The sequence below is a fragment of the Betta splendens genome, chromosome 5, assembly GCF_900634795.4.
Source record: "Betta splendens chromosome 5, fBetSpl5.4, whole genome shotgun sequence".
Taxonomy (NCBI): Eukaryota; Metazoa; Chordata; class Actinopteri; order Anabantiformes; family Osphronemidae; genus Betta; species Betta splendens.
In genome coordinates this window covers 503,882-520,069 of record NC_040885.2, presented here as the reverse complement: position 1 = coordinate 520,069, position 16,188 = coordinate 503,882, and the positions used below count along the sequence as shown (strand labels likewise).

Here is a 16,188-nt window from a genome sequence, read left to right as displayed (position 1 = left end):
ACAAACAAATACTACTGTACTACAGAGGCGGAGGGAAAAACAAACTAAACGCCTGCACCACTCGTGCGGGTTATCTTTTTTTTTCGCCATTAGTGGATTAATTAATCTACCATAACTAAACATAATTACATGAAGAAAGAAAAAGAGCCACTGGAAACAACGAAAAGAAAATCACATCTATTTTTTTTCAAGTTATAAAAGAAACTGAAGTTTTAAAAACTGTGCAAGTACAGCAAACCTATAGTACAGTATATTACACTTAACAAAAACATTTAAATACAGTACTGTGTATCAGTAGAAATCCTGAGAGTTCTCCGTTCCTGGTTCTCAAATGGCCGTCTGTAGACATGAGGATGACGCTCAAACCTTCTCACAACGTTCAAACCAGGTGCATTATTTAAAAAAACAAAATCAGTTCAGAGCGAGACAACAGCGGATCGTCCAGTCCTCACTGAATAAAACTTGTGGCTTTGCTCGTCCTGTAAATCTCTCAGATGATTGCTATAGGATTTATTTTTTTTAATTCCATAATGGAGGGGCCCTCATTAAGAAAAAGTACACGGGAAATGTGTAGTGCAAAGATGACACAGGAACCTGCGTGAGGAATTTGACGGCACTGAAAACATCACACTTTGACAGGGAACACCACTCAGTGGCGGCACCACTTCATCTGTACAAGATTGTCCTGAAAACATACAAAAGGAAAAGAGAGACCAGCACCGACAGCCGTGCCCTCCGTGGCGGCCGTGAGGCGAGTTCGCCCACAGCCCGGCGGTCCTCGCTCGCTCCTATTCTGCCTGTTGAAGGAGGGTGCTTCGTAAAGGTTGCAGTTAAGGACCAGCTTAAGTGAGGAGTGATTCAGTGCAATGCTGAGTAAGACTTTTTAGATTTTCTTCATCATCAGGAGCCACAGTTTCTGATTCCAATGTCCCAGTTGTCACCACACATGGTCAGCATTAAATCACATCACTTCAAGCATGTGCCTATGCAACAGCCAAACATTGATTACTGGAACCCAATGTGACTTGCTACAAACACAAAAAAATAATGCATTTTCTAATAGGTACATCTAATGCAACACAGCCTAATCACAGTTCCATGAATTATTGCTACCACAACGTTCTTTTCGATGCCCAGATCAACTATAACAAGCCCTCAAACATTTTTGGCATTTAAGAGAAAGGCTGAACCTCGTTTTCAGATGTTATAATTAAATATGGAAACAACATCAGCGTTCAATGCTGAACTGCGCCCTTTCATACAACTGCTTTATCAACGCAATGGCCTCCAATGTCCCTTTTCTCCTACTCGTCTCTGAAGCATCTGAGGTAAGCCTGTTCGTTGGTCTGCACTTTCCACTTAGTGTTGCCATCAATCTGACTCTGCCCTTGTTTCTCCAATGTGGAGAGAGAGCATTTCACTTAAAGTTGTATCTGCATGCGACACAAAATGGATGCCTACTCTGAGAGTGGGAAATATGAGCCCCCATGCAAATAGGGAAGAAGAAAAAACAAAAACGTAGTAGCTTGGAAGTGTTTGACAAAATGACGTTTGTGATGGAAGAGAGGACCTTAAAAAAAAACAAAAAAAAAAAACAACTACCATACGAGCTTCAAAAAACAATAATAGAGTAATAGAAATCACAAACACACTTGAAATTAAAAGTCATCTATAGAGGCTAAAGAGAGGTTAGGAAACAAAACAGCACACACGCAGACCTCAGGAGCCAGCAACCTACTAATGAGCTAATTTACTCACCTTACCCGTATGAATATATAGTTTATATAGTTATTTATATATATATATATATATATATTTTCACTTTGTAGCATCCACATCATCAAAGGGCATGTTTATCCTACCAGTACCCTCTGCATGCTTATCATTTGTAAAAATCATTGCCTATATATGTATCGAAAAACAAAAATAGGAAATGGCTCAACAACAAGCAAAAAAAAATATATAGGATAATTGCACTTATGATTCATTGTATGGTTTTGTTAAACAAGCATCAGTGTGGGTAGTTAGTGCTCTCTAGGAACAAAAATACTGCAATCTTTAAAAGCACCCCCAAACCAAAGTTTGAATGACTTAAGACTTAACAAAAAATTAATTGTCCTTGTGGTGCAAACCCAAGGTAGCACCAGGCACAAGGCAGGCAGGACCACTCTACACCGTCTGCCTCACAGATTGAGTTCACAAAACAAACTACCTCAAAGCACTTTCTGTAGACACTGTGGGTAAAGTTTGGCCACCACACATTCAAAATGGCGACCTAGATCCCAGAGGCGGTCAGGTGTCTCGTACACTTTGGTCCAAGCATCTGCCTCATCATCGTACTGGTACAGCGAGTTCTTACGGCTGGTGCGAAACACGTGCTCCTCCACCATGACCTGTGTGGCTCGTACGAACAGGTGGAGCTTGCCTTGCAGCAGCATGGCCTTGATGTACGGGCTTGTGGCTTGGTCAAAGGGCAGATCTCTCTTGCGGCTCCATGTGTTTTTCTCGATGTCGTACACCTCGACGGTGAAGGTGCGCTGGTGGTTCCTGCAGATACCAGCAATATAGTAAATGCAGTTTTTGTACAAGGCAGCCAGACCCTGGCTTCGGGGAACACTCATTGGGGCCAGATGACTCCAGTAATCCTTACGGGGATCAAAGCAGAAGAAATATTCACCTGCAGAAAACAAACCCTGAATTTAGTTTAAAATGCATATGTATTTAAGGAACATCTAAATTCATGAGAAATATGATATGTTCACACGAATGTGTCCCGATTATACTCAAGTGGCCGCAAAAACTTCCTTTAAATAGCGGAAACTCACCTTGAAGGACATAGATGCGATCTTTGTACTCCACAGCACTGTGAAACTCCATGGCCACAGGCATAGGGCTCACTGCTGTCCAACAGTTGTCCCTGGCATCATAGCACTCTACTGATTTTAATGCATTTCTACCGTCGCCCTCGTAAACGCGGCCTCCTAGTGCATAAAGCTTCCCGCAGCAGTGCACAAGCCTGCAGCCTATCCTAGCTCTCAGCAGAGGTGCACGTGGAAGCCATCGGTTGCCTGCGTGTTCGTACTGCCAAAAGTCACTCTCTGCTCGATGGTCTATGCACACCTCACTGTTGCTTGGACGATAGCCGCCGGCAATGTAGATGTCATTCTCTGAAGAGACCAAGATACCGACCTCCCGGAGATCATTGGGTGGTTTGCACAGCTTGAAAACCCTTCCTGTGGCTGTGTCAAGGCAAGGCACCGTCTGCTTCTTCCCTGAGTGTTTGTGAGCGGCATCAAAGCAGATGATCATCTCGGAAGCAGTCATTCCCAGGCGCTGCGGGCAGCCATTGGTGCCAGTGAGGCGAGCTTTGGCCTCAGCAGGGTCTTTAGAAAGAGACAGGGCACAAGCGAAGGGAGCAGGTATTCGACTGAGAAAGGCCTCTTCCAGCAGGGGCAGACGGATGCATTGTGAAAAGACCTCAGCTAGGTAGGCCTCACGGCCATTCAGATCATGCTCCAGCCAGCGAACAATGCTCTCATAAACATGCTCTTCCTTCTCCACGTTGAGGTCATCGTTGTTCAAAATACTGACCAGCTGCTCCTTGGTCATCTGGAGGAACTCTTGCTCCCATGACACACACAAGAACTACCAAAAAAATATAGAAAATGAAAAAGAGTAAAACACCTCAGCCATATATAGAAAATAACACCAGACAGTTGTATTCTGGCTTTCATGTTGGTTTTGGAACACACTATTTTTAAAGAGGTTTTAAGATAAGTCAGACTTTATTGACTCTCTTAGGGAAACTGTTTTCTCTGCATTTAACCCATACACACACAGCGTAGCAATAAGCAGCCACGCATGAGGCACTCAGGGAGCTAGTGTGCACTTCCCAGACCAATGCGCTACCTAATGAGAACCAATCATCACTTCGTCTGAGTTTCCAAATGAACGAGTAAACATACAAGTTTGTAAAAATAAACAAGGTTACTATACAAGTATGTGTATTGCTAATGCTGAACTCACCTTCTTACGAATGTAGTCTTGTGAGCGTTCCCTCAGCTCCTGGTGCCCATAGGCATCAGCAAACATGTAGACCCCAATACAGTTCTGGGGGTCCAACCGGCTGATCATAAACTGGGCACATTGGTCTTGAAGGGCAGGAATCTGGAAAATGCTTGCTGCAGTGAACAGGGCTTGGACATTGGACTCCGACAGCGTGACCCTGGATGTATAGGCATAGTCTAAGACGAGGTGCATGGATTCGGATTCCACCCCAACAATTCTGACCTCGCGCTGGCTGCTCTCTGTAAGGCCGCTGGTGAACATGGACCTGATGATGACAGAGAGAAAAAAACAACAACAAGCTAAGTTTATTTATCAATTCTAATACATGACAGAAAAAAAATGTTATATATAATTTGACAACATTTAACTAGTGAAACGTAAGAAAAGAGTTCTCACCTAAAATATGGACTGATTGCTGCAAGGACATTTCGGTGACACGAGAAAGTCTTGCCATGGTCCACTTCTACGACGATGTCCGTGAGCTGTGCTTCGTCGTACAAGGCTTTGAGCTGCTGAAGGATGTTACAGGCATGAACCGCATCTACCCCATTGTAGTTGGTGGTTGGAGGTGTCCCATTCTGTACTTGTAACAACTTCCCTACCTCTGAAGAGCACAGCACAAGAACAGAGAGAAACAAACTTATGTCTGTAATGCCCTGTAATAGCAGAAACCACACACAATACTGTGTAACATTTCTCTCATTGTTTGCTGGACCCAGCAAGTTTTAAATATACAACCATCTATAAACATAATATTAAACAGAAAGCACATGGCAAAGTATAGTACCACGTCCTATATTTACAAATGACACGACTGACAAAGTTTAAAAAGGCACAATATAATCAAAGTATTTACTATAAATATTGACGAAAGTGCTCATCAGCCGATATTACGCTATGAACGCAAACGTTTGGATAACCAGAGATGCGATAAGCAAAAGGTTAGTGAGTCGGTTTGTTTGTCTCAGCGGTTAAGGAGCAAAAAAAACTTTTCAAGCAAACACCTCGTGTTGTGCAACGTTAACTCCCTGACAGGACAAAGACTCACGATCAGTGAATAGAGAACTACTGTCTCGCCAGGTGGTAGCTAGCATGCTAACACCTCACATCGTTGCCCAGTGTCTGCTGGTATCTTTGTAGGCCAATGCAATAACACACACACTGTTAAAAAGTGTGTTTTGTGTGCGGCTCGTCGTAATATTTATCAACGAATGAGAAACGGCGGTGGTCGCGTTAGCGGCTTGACACGCGAGTTGAACTTTTAGCAGAAAGCTAAGCACCGAGCTAATGTTAGCCAGCTTTTCTTGACACATTGCAAGATTTAAAGGGCGATACAAACCTCAAATATTACAGTTCTGTCGCTCCGACGTGTAACATCGCAATGTTTACGACTACGTTTTGCATATTAATGCTAATATTAACAGCCAACCATATAACTGTAACTTGTGTGGCCGCTGTCTTCGTCATAAACAAGCGTTTTTCTAATCAGCTGTGGATAGCGAGCAAACCGGCCGAAAGTTAGCCAGACAGCTAACGCTAGCCGAGCAGCCGGGCTAGCGGCAACCAACACTTTTGAAGAGTCGTTTAGAGCCTGACCGCTTTCAACGAAGACGCAACATGTCACTGCTCTTTCTATTACTACACGAGACTATCACCCGCACGCACGTAAACACACGAATAACAACTTTAAAAGTGATTGTTCGAGCGTGATCAGTGTACAAAACAATGAAGATTTCGCTAACCTCCACTGGCAGCCATTCTCTCCAGTCTGTCTCGGGGAAGACCGAGAAACGTCACGGAGTGCACAGCGGAGCCCCGGAAACAGGAAGTAGCCAATCAGAAGAGAAGCCACCATGCCGCAGCCAATCACGGCGCTTTCTTCTCAAATAGGCAAAAAGTTAACGACTGGACTCAGTAAGAGAAATACACACCACACACAGCGTAATCGAGCAAAAATAAAGGCAGCGCAATAACACAAGTGAACACACAACAGTCCAAAGCACAGGAGGAGACGGTACTGGCACATGACACAGCACGTTTCCTTTGCAAATCTCACAAAGTGCATGATAATCTTTGTCTGTACTAAGTATATAGATATATTTTTACTATGTGTTATCATGCATTAGGATATTTATTGTTTAATTTAGTGAATATAATTAATAATACATTTAATATTTAATAGTCAACCCATGAGATAAAATGTGAAACACAATCAACTGGGTGTATTTAGAATAGCGTGAATAAAAGGCATAGCAGAGTAAGTGAACAGTTTACAGTTACAGTAAATTACAACCCGAATGGCTTTAGATTTAACGCGACAGTGAGGGGTTCAATGTCTTTTGCTGTATATGTGAAATCTGTAATACTCCTGAGGTTGAGTGTCGTGCCGTGGCAGGAAGGTGTGGCAAAATGTGAAACGTAGCGGTAAAGCGGGCGCAGTGTGACTTTAGCCGGCCATGTGAGAAAATACAAGCCCTGATATGAAATGCCAGAAGAAAAAATAAACAGCTGCAAATATGAGGATTGATTTTTGTCATGCACAGGTTTTCACTGTGTTGATTAAAATAGCACTTTATGAATTTGAAACAATAACTGTATGATCCATGATGCAAAAGTGACAAGTGCATAGGAAGTGTGTTCAGATCATATAGAAATAGTACTTTGCTCAATTCAATAACTGCACAGAAAGAATTCTTAATGTAATGAAATCAGCAACTAATTTAATAAACTTATGATGAAATGGTAAAAGGAGACAAAATGAGAAGGTGTACACCAATTTACAGAGTGTCGCTAAGTTGATTTCACATTCCAGGCTCTTCGGTGTCAGCACTAATAAGGTCTTTCCTTTGAGTTAATGCCACTTCATAATTCATTTCAGGCCTCAGCCAGAGTTAAACCTGAGAGTTTGCTGTGTGGGTATTTTGAGACGTGGCAGCACCTGCAACCTCTCGCTGTCAGGAGAAATACATGATGTAATTGCTGTTCATTGAACGCTGGGATTGCCCTGTCATTTCCAGATATTAACATGTGGTCATTTAAATGGCTGTTGCTTTTAATTAGGCATCGTTTTTTAATTGGTTTGTAGGAATAATTACACACGCCTCTCTGACAAGGTCAACAGATCAATTTGATGCAGCTTCATATCATTTTTATACCTCTTTGCCAACTCACATCCTTTATGTCTAAATACATCACTCAACATTTCAAAGATGAGACTGCTGCTCACACATAAAGTTTTTTTTAGCTCTCATTTTCCTTTGTGTTAACACTTCAGCCAACTTAAACACAAAGTGACAATGTAATTGCTCCCAGAACCTCCTCTTCAACATAACCATGAACTCTCACTCTTACACCAGAAATTCAACACACAGACTTTAGTGAGGCCACAGCTTATTCTGGACCTGATTATAGTGTTTACATATATTTTCTCAAGATTCTTTTCTATGAATTTGACAGAACATGCATGTAATAACCATCAGTAAGCATTTATTCAGCGCTCATGCTCAGTCTTGGGCCCACATTATAATATTCTGCGTAAGGAGTTAAATACTGTTCCAAGCCCAAGGCAGACTCTTAGCTGCAGCGCTATCATCAGCACTGTTCAAGCTGGAAATGCACTGTAACGCTGCATAACGCTGTAGAATGACAGAAGGGGAGACAAATAAAAGTACAACTGCAATCTTAGCAATCGATTTCACATTTTTTTTCCAATTTCTTCCCATTCTGCCACAGCGCGGCCTGTGAAATTGGGCCTAGCTACTGTTGAATGAGAGAAAAAGGCTTCCTGGGCTCGCTGTTATTTGATGATAGCTGGTTTCTGTTTACTGTTTCACACATGTCCCGTTTTGACATATTGAAACTGATCACCTGTTTTCTGATATCCCCACCTTGCACAGAGATTGATCTTTGGAAGAGGGAATTAATATTATTGTGGATGTTTATAACATTATACTATTTCATCCCAAAAACCGAGAAAAACCAAAGGCACAAACTTTAGAAGAGGTAAATACTCATTTAAAAATGATTTATTCACTCATCTTTTCAACCGCTTTGTCCTCAAAAGGGCTGCAGTTATGGTTGGGACTTACCCAGCTGTCATTTTGATGAGAGGCGGGACCTTGAACAGGTCGCCAGTCCATCACAGTGGGAACATATTTTATTCATATTTATCCTGAGATCCGGGCTTGTAGAAAACTCTCTGTAGTGTCTCGCTGTCATTTACTAGGTTTTAAATGAGGTCAATGTATGTTTTACTCTGTGATTATTCTAAATGATGAATCGTGTTTGCTAGTTTTAGCTTTCGTAAAATGCACGTCCTCAAGTAAAGGGTTAATGTTTATCATGAGCGTCTCCTTTAAGGCCCTTCCTCCGCCGTAATCTGTCGGAAGGATGAGCGAAACCCAGTGCAGAGGGTTAAGTGCTGGAGTCCCAGGATGGCGCTGATTGAATTGCAGATCAGAAGAAGAAGAGAAGATGAAATGGGATGCATGAGGAGGAGAAGCTGGGGAGTGTAACTGCAGTTTAAATGTGTGTTTTTGTCAGAGATGGAGGTAATGGGTTATTATACGCCCCCGGGGGACTTTGGAGATGTTATGAAGAGCCATATGCTCCTCCACCACACAGGAGGAGACAAATAGGAACACTATGGGAGGCTGCTGTAAATACAGACCTGGAGGTCTTTCTCCATGTTTAAAAACACATTTTCTGGGTCTTTTTTCTCCGACTTTCTCTCTTTGTGACCCCGCGTGAGAAGCTGAGGAGCAGATGGTCTGAGTTTCCCCAGTAGCACCATCATTTCCACACAATCCCACCACAGCGAGCCGAACTGCTGACAGCGTTGTTTGCTAATGGCCCTCAACTGCGTCGCTTCCGATTTCGACGCGCGGCCTCTATCGCTGCTGAATCGCGAAGCAGAATTGGCCGATGACAAAGCTGGTGTGTTTCCATCCGGCTGCTTTAAAGCCCGGCTTTAACTTTGGGGACAGTTTGAGCAGGCTGCTACTGTGTGACCGCGCGCCGTCTGCCCTTCAAGTTGCAGAAGCAAACAAATAAGGCCGCTCCGCCTCCCGCCGCGAGGTCGGCTCATTTGTTCCACTTGTCCGGCTGATGGATTTGGTTTTATAAAATTTGCCTTTTTTTAGCCTCACGCTAATTAGTTAAGCGAGAGGCTGAAAGGCACTTCGCACGCTTTGTCCAGTTTGACTGGAGCCTCTGCTTTTTCCTCCCGTGGGCTTCACGGACCTGCGCCGGTCTGAGGCAGGTTGATCTCTCTCTCTCCCTCTCTGTAAGGGTTGATCTCTCTCTCTCTCTCTCTCTCTTCCTCTGTAAGGGTTGATCTCTCTCTCTCTCTCCCTCTCTCTCTCTCTCTCCCTCTGTAAGGGTTGATCTCTCTCTCTCTCCCTCTCTCTCTCTGTAAGGGTTGATCTCTCTCTCTCTCCCTATCTCTCTCCCTCTGTAAGGGTTGATCTCTCTCTCTCTCCCTCTCTCTCTCCCTCTCTCTCCCTCTGTAAGGGTTGAGCTTTCTCTCTCTCCCTCTCTCTCTCTCCCCCTCTGTAAGGGTTGATCTCTCTCTCTCTCCCTCTCCCTCTCCCTCTCTCTCTGTAAGGGTTGATCTCTCTCTCTCTCCCTCTCCCTCTCTCTCTGTAAGGGTTGATCTCTCTCTCTCCCTCTCTCTCTCCCTCTCTCTCCCTCTGTAAGGGTTGATCTCTCTCTCTCCCTCTCTCTCCCTCTGTAAGGGTTGATCTCTCTCTCCTCTCCCTCTCTCTCTGTAAGGTTTGAGCTCTCCTCGTCCTCTCTCTTCTCCACTCTTCTCTCCCTCTAGTAAGGGTTGATCTACTCCTCTCCTCTTCTCCTCTCCCTCTGTCAATTTTTGATCTCTCGTACTTCTCTCCTCTCATCTCTCTTCTCCCCCGTCTTGTAAGGGTTGATCTCTCTCGTCCTCCTCTCTCGCCCTCTTAAGGGTTGATCTCTCTCTCTCTCTCTCTCCTCTCTCTCTCTCTCTCTCTCCCTCTGTAAGGGTTGATCTCTCTCTCTCTCTCTCTCTCTCTCTCTCTCTCTCTCTCTCCCCCCCTCCCTGTAAGGGTTGAGCCAGTGTGGCTGAGGGTCTCCGGGCCCCCAGCGGGGAGGTCTGCAGCTTTAATGGTGGAATCAGATTAGAGGACCCCCCCCCGGTGTGTGCTGCCATGCGCCCGTGTGTGAATGCGTTGCCCGTCATCAGCGCTGAAGCGGCGGCACGGGGACGGATCTATCAGCAAATCCGATTGCACGCAGAGATTTCTGAGGTCCCGGCAGAAAAGGCAGGGATGGGCCTCCCCCACCCCTCCCCCTCTCTCCCACTTTCCTTTCACATTATTTCAGTCCCCAGGAGAGTATGCTCCATCATGTCAATGTAATGTAGCACACAGAGGTAATCATGCAGCCTCTCTGGCCTCAGGGCTGCCTGCTCACAGGAGAAAATGCAACTTTAGCACTTAATCATCTCACCCACAGCAGCCACGCTAGTCCATAGGAAGGTTTTCCACACAATATGAAAGCAGATGCCTCATGGTGGGCCCCTCCGTGGACCCCCCCCCCCCCCCCCCCCACTCCCCCCCCCCCCCCCCCCCCCCCCCTCAGTACCTGCTCCCATTTGAAGATCGGCAAACGCTTTGGCTCGGATCGGCGCCGGTTCAGGCCATGCGGAAAAAGAGCGCGGCTGGGCGCAGCGGCGCCCGCTGGAACATTTGGGATTCATGAATCCCATCTCTCCGCCGAGGCGCGCGCGGCAATCAGAGTCATTGCAGCGAGCGGCCGACGCGGCGTAGCGAAGCGGGGTTCGCGTCGCGGCGGGAAATGGATGCGGAGCAGGCCCTCGGCGTGTTTGTCCGAGGCAAAGAAGAGGCGGGAAAACAGGCGCGCGCGCATACCGATGAGCGGCGAGGCGCGCGGGTAGTATCGGGTGATTGATCAGACGCGCGCGCGGGAAGACGGAGGAAGAGGTCAAACGAGCCTGTTCCAAATAGACCTGTCGGGAATCAGCCTCGGGGAGGACTAACTAGTTAGACAAGGACGATACTTTTTTATAAGTGCCCTTGTTTTACTGTGCGCAGGCCGAACAAGCCCATGTATTATTCACTGGTCTCACTGGGTGATGAATGGCAGACCTGCTTTCCCCAAGCAGTGGAATATTCACCAGTGCTTATCTCTCTTAATCCCGCGACCGCAGGCCGAGTCACCGAATTAGTGGTCAACGCATACGAGACAAAGAAACCGCGGGGGCCAAGGTTGTTTAAGCAGACGATTCATCCAAAAGCTCCTAGTTTGAAAAACAACATCAGCCCGCGGTGTTTAAAAGCCGTACAGTATTTAAAGCAACACGCGGATTAACGCTAATGATGAACCGCAGTTACCACCGGACACCTTTTGTTTTCCGTCGCGGGCTGTTTCTTTTTTTATTGATTTCTCTATAAAGTTTCGTTCTACCTGCGCATTAAAACAAACGTGGCGGCAGTTGAAATGAATAAATCACACGTGAGTCACCGTTCTCTTCCCGACTTGAAAGGCTGTTAGCGACTGCGTGCGTTTTACACATACTTTCATTTGCATACATCATATTCACACAGTCTCAAGGTGTGTGGCTTTATTTCCTCTACACAAATTATACCTACATGAATTAACCCTGTAAGGAAATATTAATACACCAACCCAGCAGCTGCAGGAAAGGAAAGGAAACATATGGCCTGTGTAGAATACGGCTCCATCGCTCCATCGTAATTTAAACATCAACATCGATATGCTCCCCCACAGAAGTTTCTCGCGGAGCCTGAATCTTGCATCTCCCAGACAATGTGTAATCCTCATCCTCCACCACAGCAGGCTGGAGGCAGCACAGTCTGCACCCCCCACCCTTTGCCCCCCCCCCCCACACACACACACACGTTCAGAGACTGGATGGCTGCCTGCCATGCAGCTTTCCAGAATACTAATGAGGGCGCTTAGCGAGTCAAAGTTACTGACCTGAGGTGTGGAGACAGAGCGCAGGCCGAGGAGCCACCGGCCGCTACAGCAGGACTGGAGATGTCAGGGTTTGTTACCGCTCTGTCCACGCGTCGTGGCTGATAGCAAACTCAAGCCGTGCCTCCTCGTCTGGCCTATTATGTGGACTTTGTTTTGGACGATGGAGGGAAAAACGCAGGGACCGTGTCACAGCACGATCACAGCAAGATGGAAATATTTAGCATTATCCATCCATATCAGCTTTTAAACCTAGTGTAATTTCTAAAGGTTATATTACCTGTCACACTGACACAAGCGTGTGTGTGTGTGTGTGTGTGTGTGTGTGTGTGTGTGTGTGTGTGTGTGTGTGTGTGTGTGTGCTTTCTAATTAGATGTTCACCCCACGCAGTGAGGGAGGGTTTGAGCCTCTGTCTCTCCTTCCCTGCACTTCCTCTCCATCTTCTCCATCATCTCGTCTCATCCACCTAATGCCACTCCGCAACTTGTCCAGCATGATCTTTACCTGCCTGCGTCTCCCGTTCTCTTCCCCTGCGACGTTTCTCCGCGGGCGGCGAGACCTGGGAAAATACCGCGGAGCGGGAAGAAAGGAAGAAAGACAATGATGCCGCCTTCTGCCTTTCTGTGAACACACTGGTTTGTCAGGCAATTAATGTAGTTCTCTGTGGCTGTGAGGAGGCTCTCCATTATAAACAAAGCCTATTCATGAGCTCTGAGATAACCCCTGTGACTCCATTTGTATCAGTGGGAGAATAATTCCCTCCATGTGTAACTAATCTACCTCTGTAGCCAGATTCATCTTCTATGCGGCAGCCTGTTTAAGGAGTTCCCTCCTATTTAAATCATTCCTTTATTAACATTTCAATAAACCACTATAGTTACAGATTACAGCATGAGTCTACATTCGTAACACTCAGCCATTGTAATACACTTTGTAATACTGTGGCACAGGGGACTAAATGTATCCATTCACTCCACATGTGTCACTAAAACACCATTTAACAGGAGAAAAGAACTCACAAGAATTGAACTTTTGCATTTTTCCATTCAGTCAAACCGTTGGAAAACATCCTTTACTTGAAAGAACCCTGGACATAATGACTGTGTATATTGAAAATGACCCTAGGTTCTGCCTATAAAAGCTTGCTCTGACTGCTTGGGTTTAAAAGTCAAGCATTTCAACTCAATGTCACCACCAGAACTGCAGGTGCTTCCTGTCCTCGCATACGACAGCGAGCTCATCTCTTTCTCCTGACAGGCGCGATCTGAACAATTAAAGCCATAACTGAAATCAAAATAAAGCAGCCCAGCATCCAGGCCACAGCGTCTGCTCCGTGGTTTTCTGTGGAAGAGCAACATTGCCATCTGCCATCTAGACGGAGAAATGCACCAGCTGCTGCAGAGAGCAGCGCTGAGGTTCTTCTCATGGTTTATTAATGGCGAGCATGAGAAGATAATACCAAAAAATGTGAAATTATGAAAAAAAGTAGATTAAAAAAATGAAAATTTCTTCCTGATGACGTGCTTGTTGCACGCGATGCGACCAGCCGGGCCTTGGGTGAAAAGCCTCCACCATCAGCCTGAGATCTGCTTCCCGGGCTCAGGTAGCGTGTTTGCGTGGGACGCGGTGATGCTGGTAATCCACCGGTGGCGGCTGCTCCTAAAAGTCCCACCGGAGCCTCGCGCGGGTGCCATTTAATTTCTCCCGGCTAATTTAGTGAAGAGCGCGGTTTATTGAGTGGCCGCCTGTCGCTGCGAGAAATTCCCCGCGGAGGCGGCGCCGGTGATTAAACATGTGGCTGTGTGTTTGCTCTGGGGCCGGGGACGGAGACGTCCGGACGCGTGACCTTTCTGCCTTATATTAGCAAGGTGACGCGTGTCGCTCCTCACACATGGAAGCGAACCTGCGAACGCCACAGGAACCAGACCAGACGCTTCCTTCTTCGTGTGTAATGTCACCGATCTGGATGCAGCTCGGCTCCTAATTCCGCATTCAGATTGGTTTGTTTCTGAGACGCCTCGGCAAATCATGGCCCTAATTAATCGAAATGACGCATCGATTCCGACTTCCTCCACAATTTCGGAAACACAACCGGAGGAGGGCACCGGTGAAGATTACAGCTATTTCAGATGCAGCGTTCAATTACTCTGGTAGGAACCTCGCCGTCGCATCAGCTCAGACACACACACACACACACACACACACACACACACACACACACACACACACACACACACACACACACACACACAGTGGGTCAAGCTGTTGAAAACAAATGCAAACCTGAGTTCCAGGGAGCTTTAGCACCTTTTTCCTCCCCCCAAGCTAAGTCCACCTCTTCTTATCTCCCGCTTTGGACTACGCTCCCTCTCTTCCATCTCCCTCTCCGCAGTCTTCAGCGTAACATCCTGACCAGTGAGATGAAATAGAAATTTTGATATCAAACACCTACACAAAGGAGGGCTGACCTTTGATCAGCGCGCCGTTTGATGTTGTGACATGAAATTTGCATCGCGGGAGCCCGGGCAGCGGGCGCTAGCGCAGGGGGCTAATGCCGGAGCCCTGTCGGGGAGCCGCGAAGGTCAAAGGCCTATTAGGAAGGAACAAGCCCTCTAATCCCACACGAGGGCCCTGCGCAGCATTTGATGTCCAATACACAGAAGTGGAATAGAAAATTGAGCCCTGAGAACAGAGCAGCGACAGTAGGAGTATTCATTAGGTATTACCCGTGAGTGAACAAGGAGGGAAGGACTGTATGGAATCATCATTAGGCGCCATTCTGTTTAGAGCTGACCATCATAGCGTCTCCTGGTCAGAGATGATACTGTAACAGGTCTCCAGATGACATACGTGGACATTTGACATCCTCAGTTAGTGAAATGATCCATAGAGCGCTTCAGAACCGCCGAGCAGCTCCTTGCCAGGAATAAAACGGACACGGTCTCCCAGGGTACGGCGGTGCGAGCTGCTTCAGAGCATATGGCCTGCTGCATCTGAACGCCGTCTATTGATCTGTGGACAGGTGCATCAGCGGCGCTCCGAAGCGCTTTAATTATTCAAGCTGGCGTGTCATTTTTCATGCTCGGCGCTGGTTCGGAAGGCCAGAAATAAACCTGTCACTCTCGATGTCCATCTCTCATCTGGCCATCAGATCGCAGCCTCATTAGCTCCACAGCACAGGTGAGGGGAAGGGAAGGGAAGGGAAGAGAAGGGAAGGAAAGGGAAGGAAAGGAAAGGAAAGGAAAGGAAAGGAAAGGAAAGGAAAGGAAAGGAAAGGAAAGGAAAGGGAAAGTCTGCAGACAATAATTTGCTCATTTGATCTCGTTCCAGCCAATGTCATCATCTTTCTACTGTTCCCTAGTCAATATTTCCGTCACCTTTATTTTCAAACTGCAGTCCCGGTGCCTTGCAAAGAGTTCATGTTCACCCCAACAGAGGAAAAAAAGGTTTGTTTGGTTACTTGATGATACTTATTAGCTTTGATGTAGGCGCACACTCTTGAAGTGGATCATTATTTTATTCCCCTCTAACTTTAGGAAGACACGCGTTTCCCAAAAGTGTGGAACCATTTCAGTTCAAAAGCAAAATACTAGCATTCATTCCTCATAGGACACAAACGCAGTCCCGGTTAAGAAACCTTTTCACTTTAAGGCTACATGTGCTTCAGTAGGAATGATGCAAAAAGCACCCTACTGCATTACCTCACTCACCATATTCCCTGACACCAGTATGAGGCCAGACTTTATGTTTTTAAGACTCAGGAGTTTGGAGCCTGATCAATAATTTTGTCCCCTGTAATTATCTCTCTGTTGCACCCATTAATTGCACTTTCAAGGCTCATTTCCAGCGGTGGCCACAGATGCCCGTTCTGCGGGAGCGTCCGGAGTTGATGAGGGTGAGGGGGGGGTGGGGGTGGACGCGGCGGAGGCGGGCGTGAGGCCTGATTAATCCTGTGTCTCTGCGCCTGAGGTCGGCTGCCACTCGCGAGGGGGTAAAATGCGAGCGCTCCGTCATCTGAGGCTTTACGAAGCGGGAGACAAACGAGGGCGTTGGCGGCCGGATCGATCCCTTCCTCAGACGAGCCAAATTTAGAGAGAGCTGAAGTAATCCACCGACATCCCGTGTAA

The 16,188-nt window shown here is 46.4% G+C and overlaps 1 protein-coding gene across 2 annotated transcripts; it reads right to left on the bottom strand.

The window, feature by feature from the left end:
- Positions 1 to 207: 207 nt before the first annotated feature.
- On the bottom strand, positions 208 to 5,946 carry kbtbd8 (kelch repeat and BTB (POZ) domain containing 8). Of its 2 annotated transcripts, none has more exons than XM_029151398.3 (5): positions 5,811 to 5,946; positions 4,465 to 4,672; positions 4,027 to 4,333; positions 2,826 to 3,645; positions 208 to 2,677 (listed from the first exon to the last, which is right to left on the bottom strand). In XM_029151398.3, exons 1-5 carry the CDS (start codon positions 5,824 to 5,826, stop codon positions 2,214 to 2,216), a joined length of 1,815 nt encoding a protein of 604 aa, XP_029007231.1. In that variant the 5' UTR covers positions 5,827 to 5,946; the 3' UTR covers positions 208 to 2,213. The 2 variants fall into 2 exon arrangements, with proteins under 2 accessions (XP_029007231.1, XP_029007232.1); XM_029151399.3 differs by lacking the exon at positions 5,811 to 5,946 and adding an exon at positions 5,408 to 5,733.
- Between the last annotated feature and the right edge of the window lie 10,242 nt (positions 5,947 to 16,188).

Coding starts and splice junctions, on each gene's coding strand:
- kbtbd8 (XM_029151398.3), bottom strand. Junction 3,646..4,026: donor AAGACTACATTCGTAAGAAG/GTGAGTTCAGCA, acceptor TTTTTTTGGTAG/TTCTTGTGTGTGTCATGGGA. Junction 2,678..2,825: donor TCGCATCTATGTCCTTCAAG/GTGAGTTTCCGC, acceptor TGTTTTCTGCAG/GTGAATATTTCTTCTGCTTT.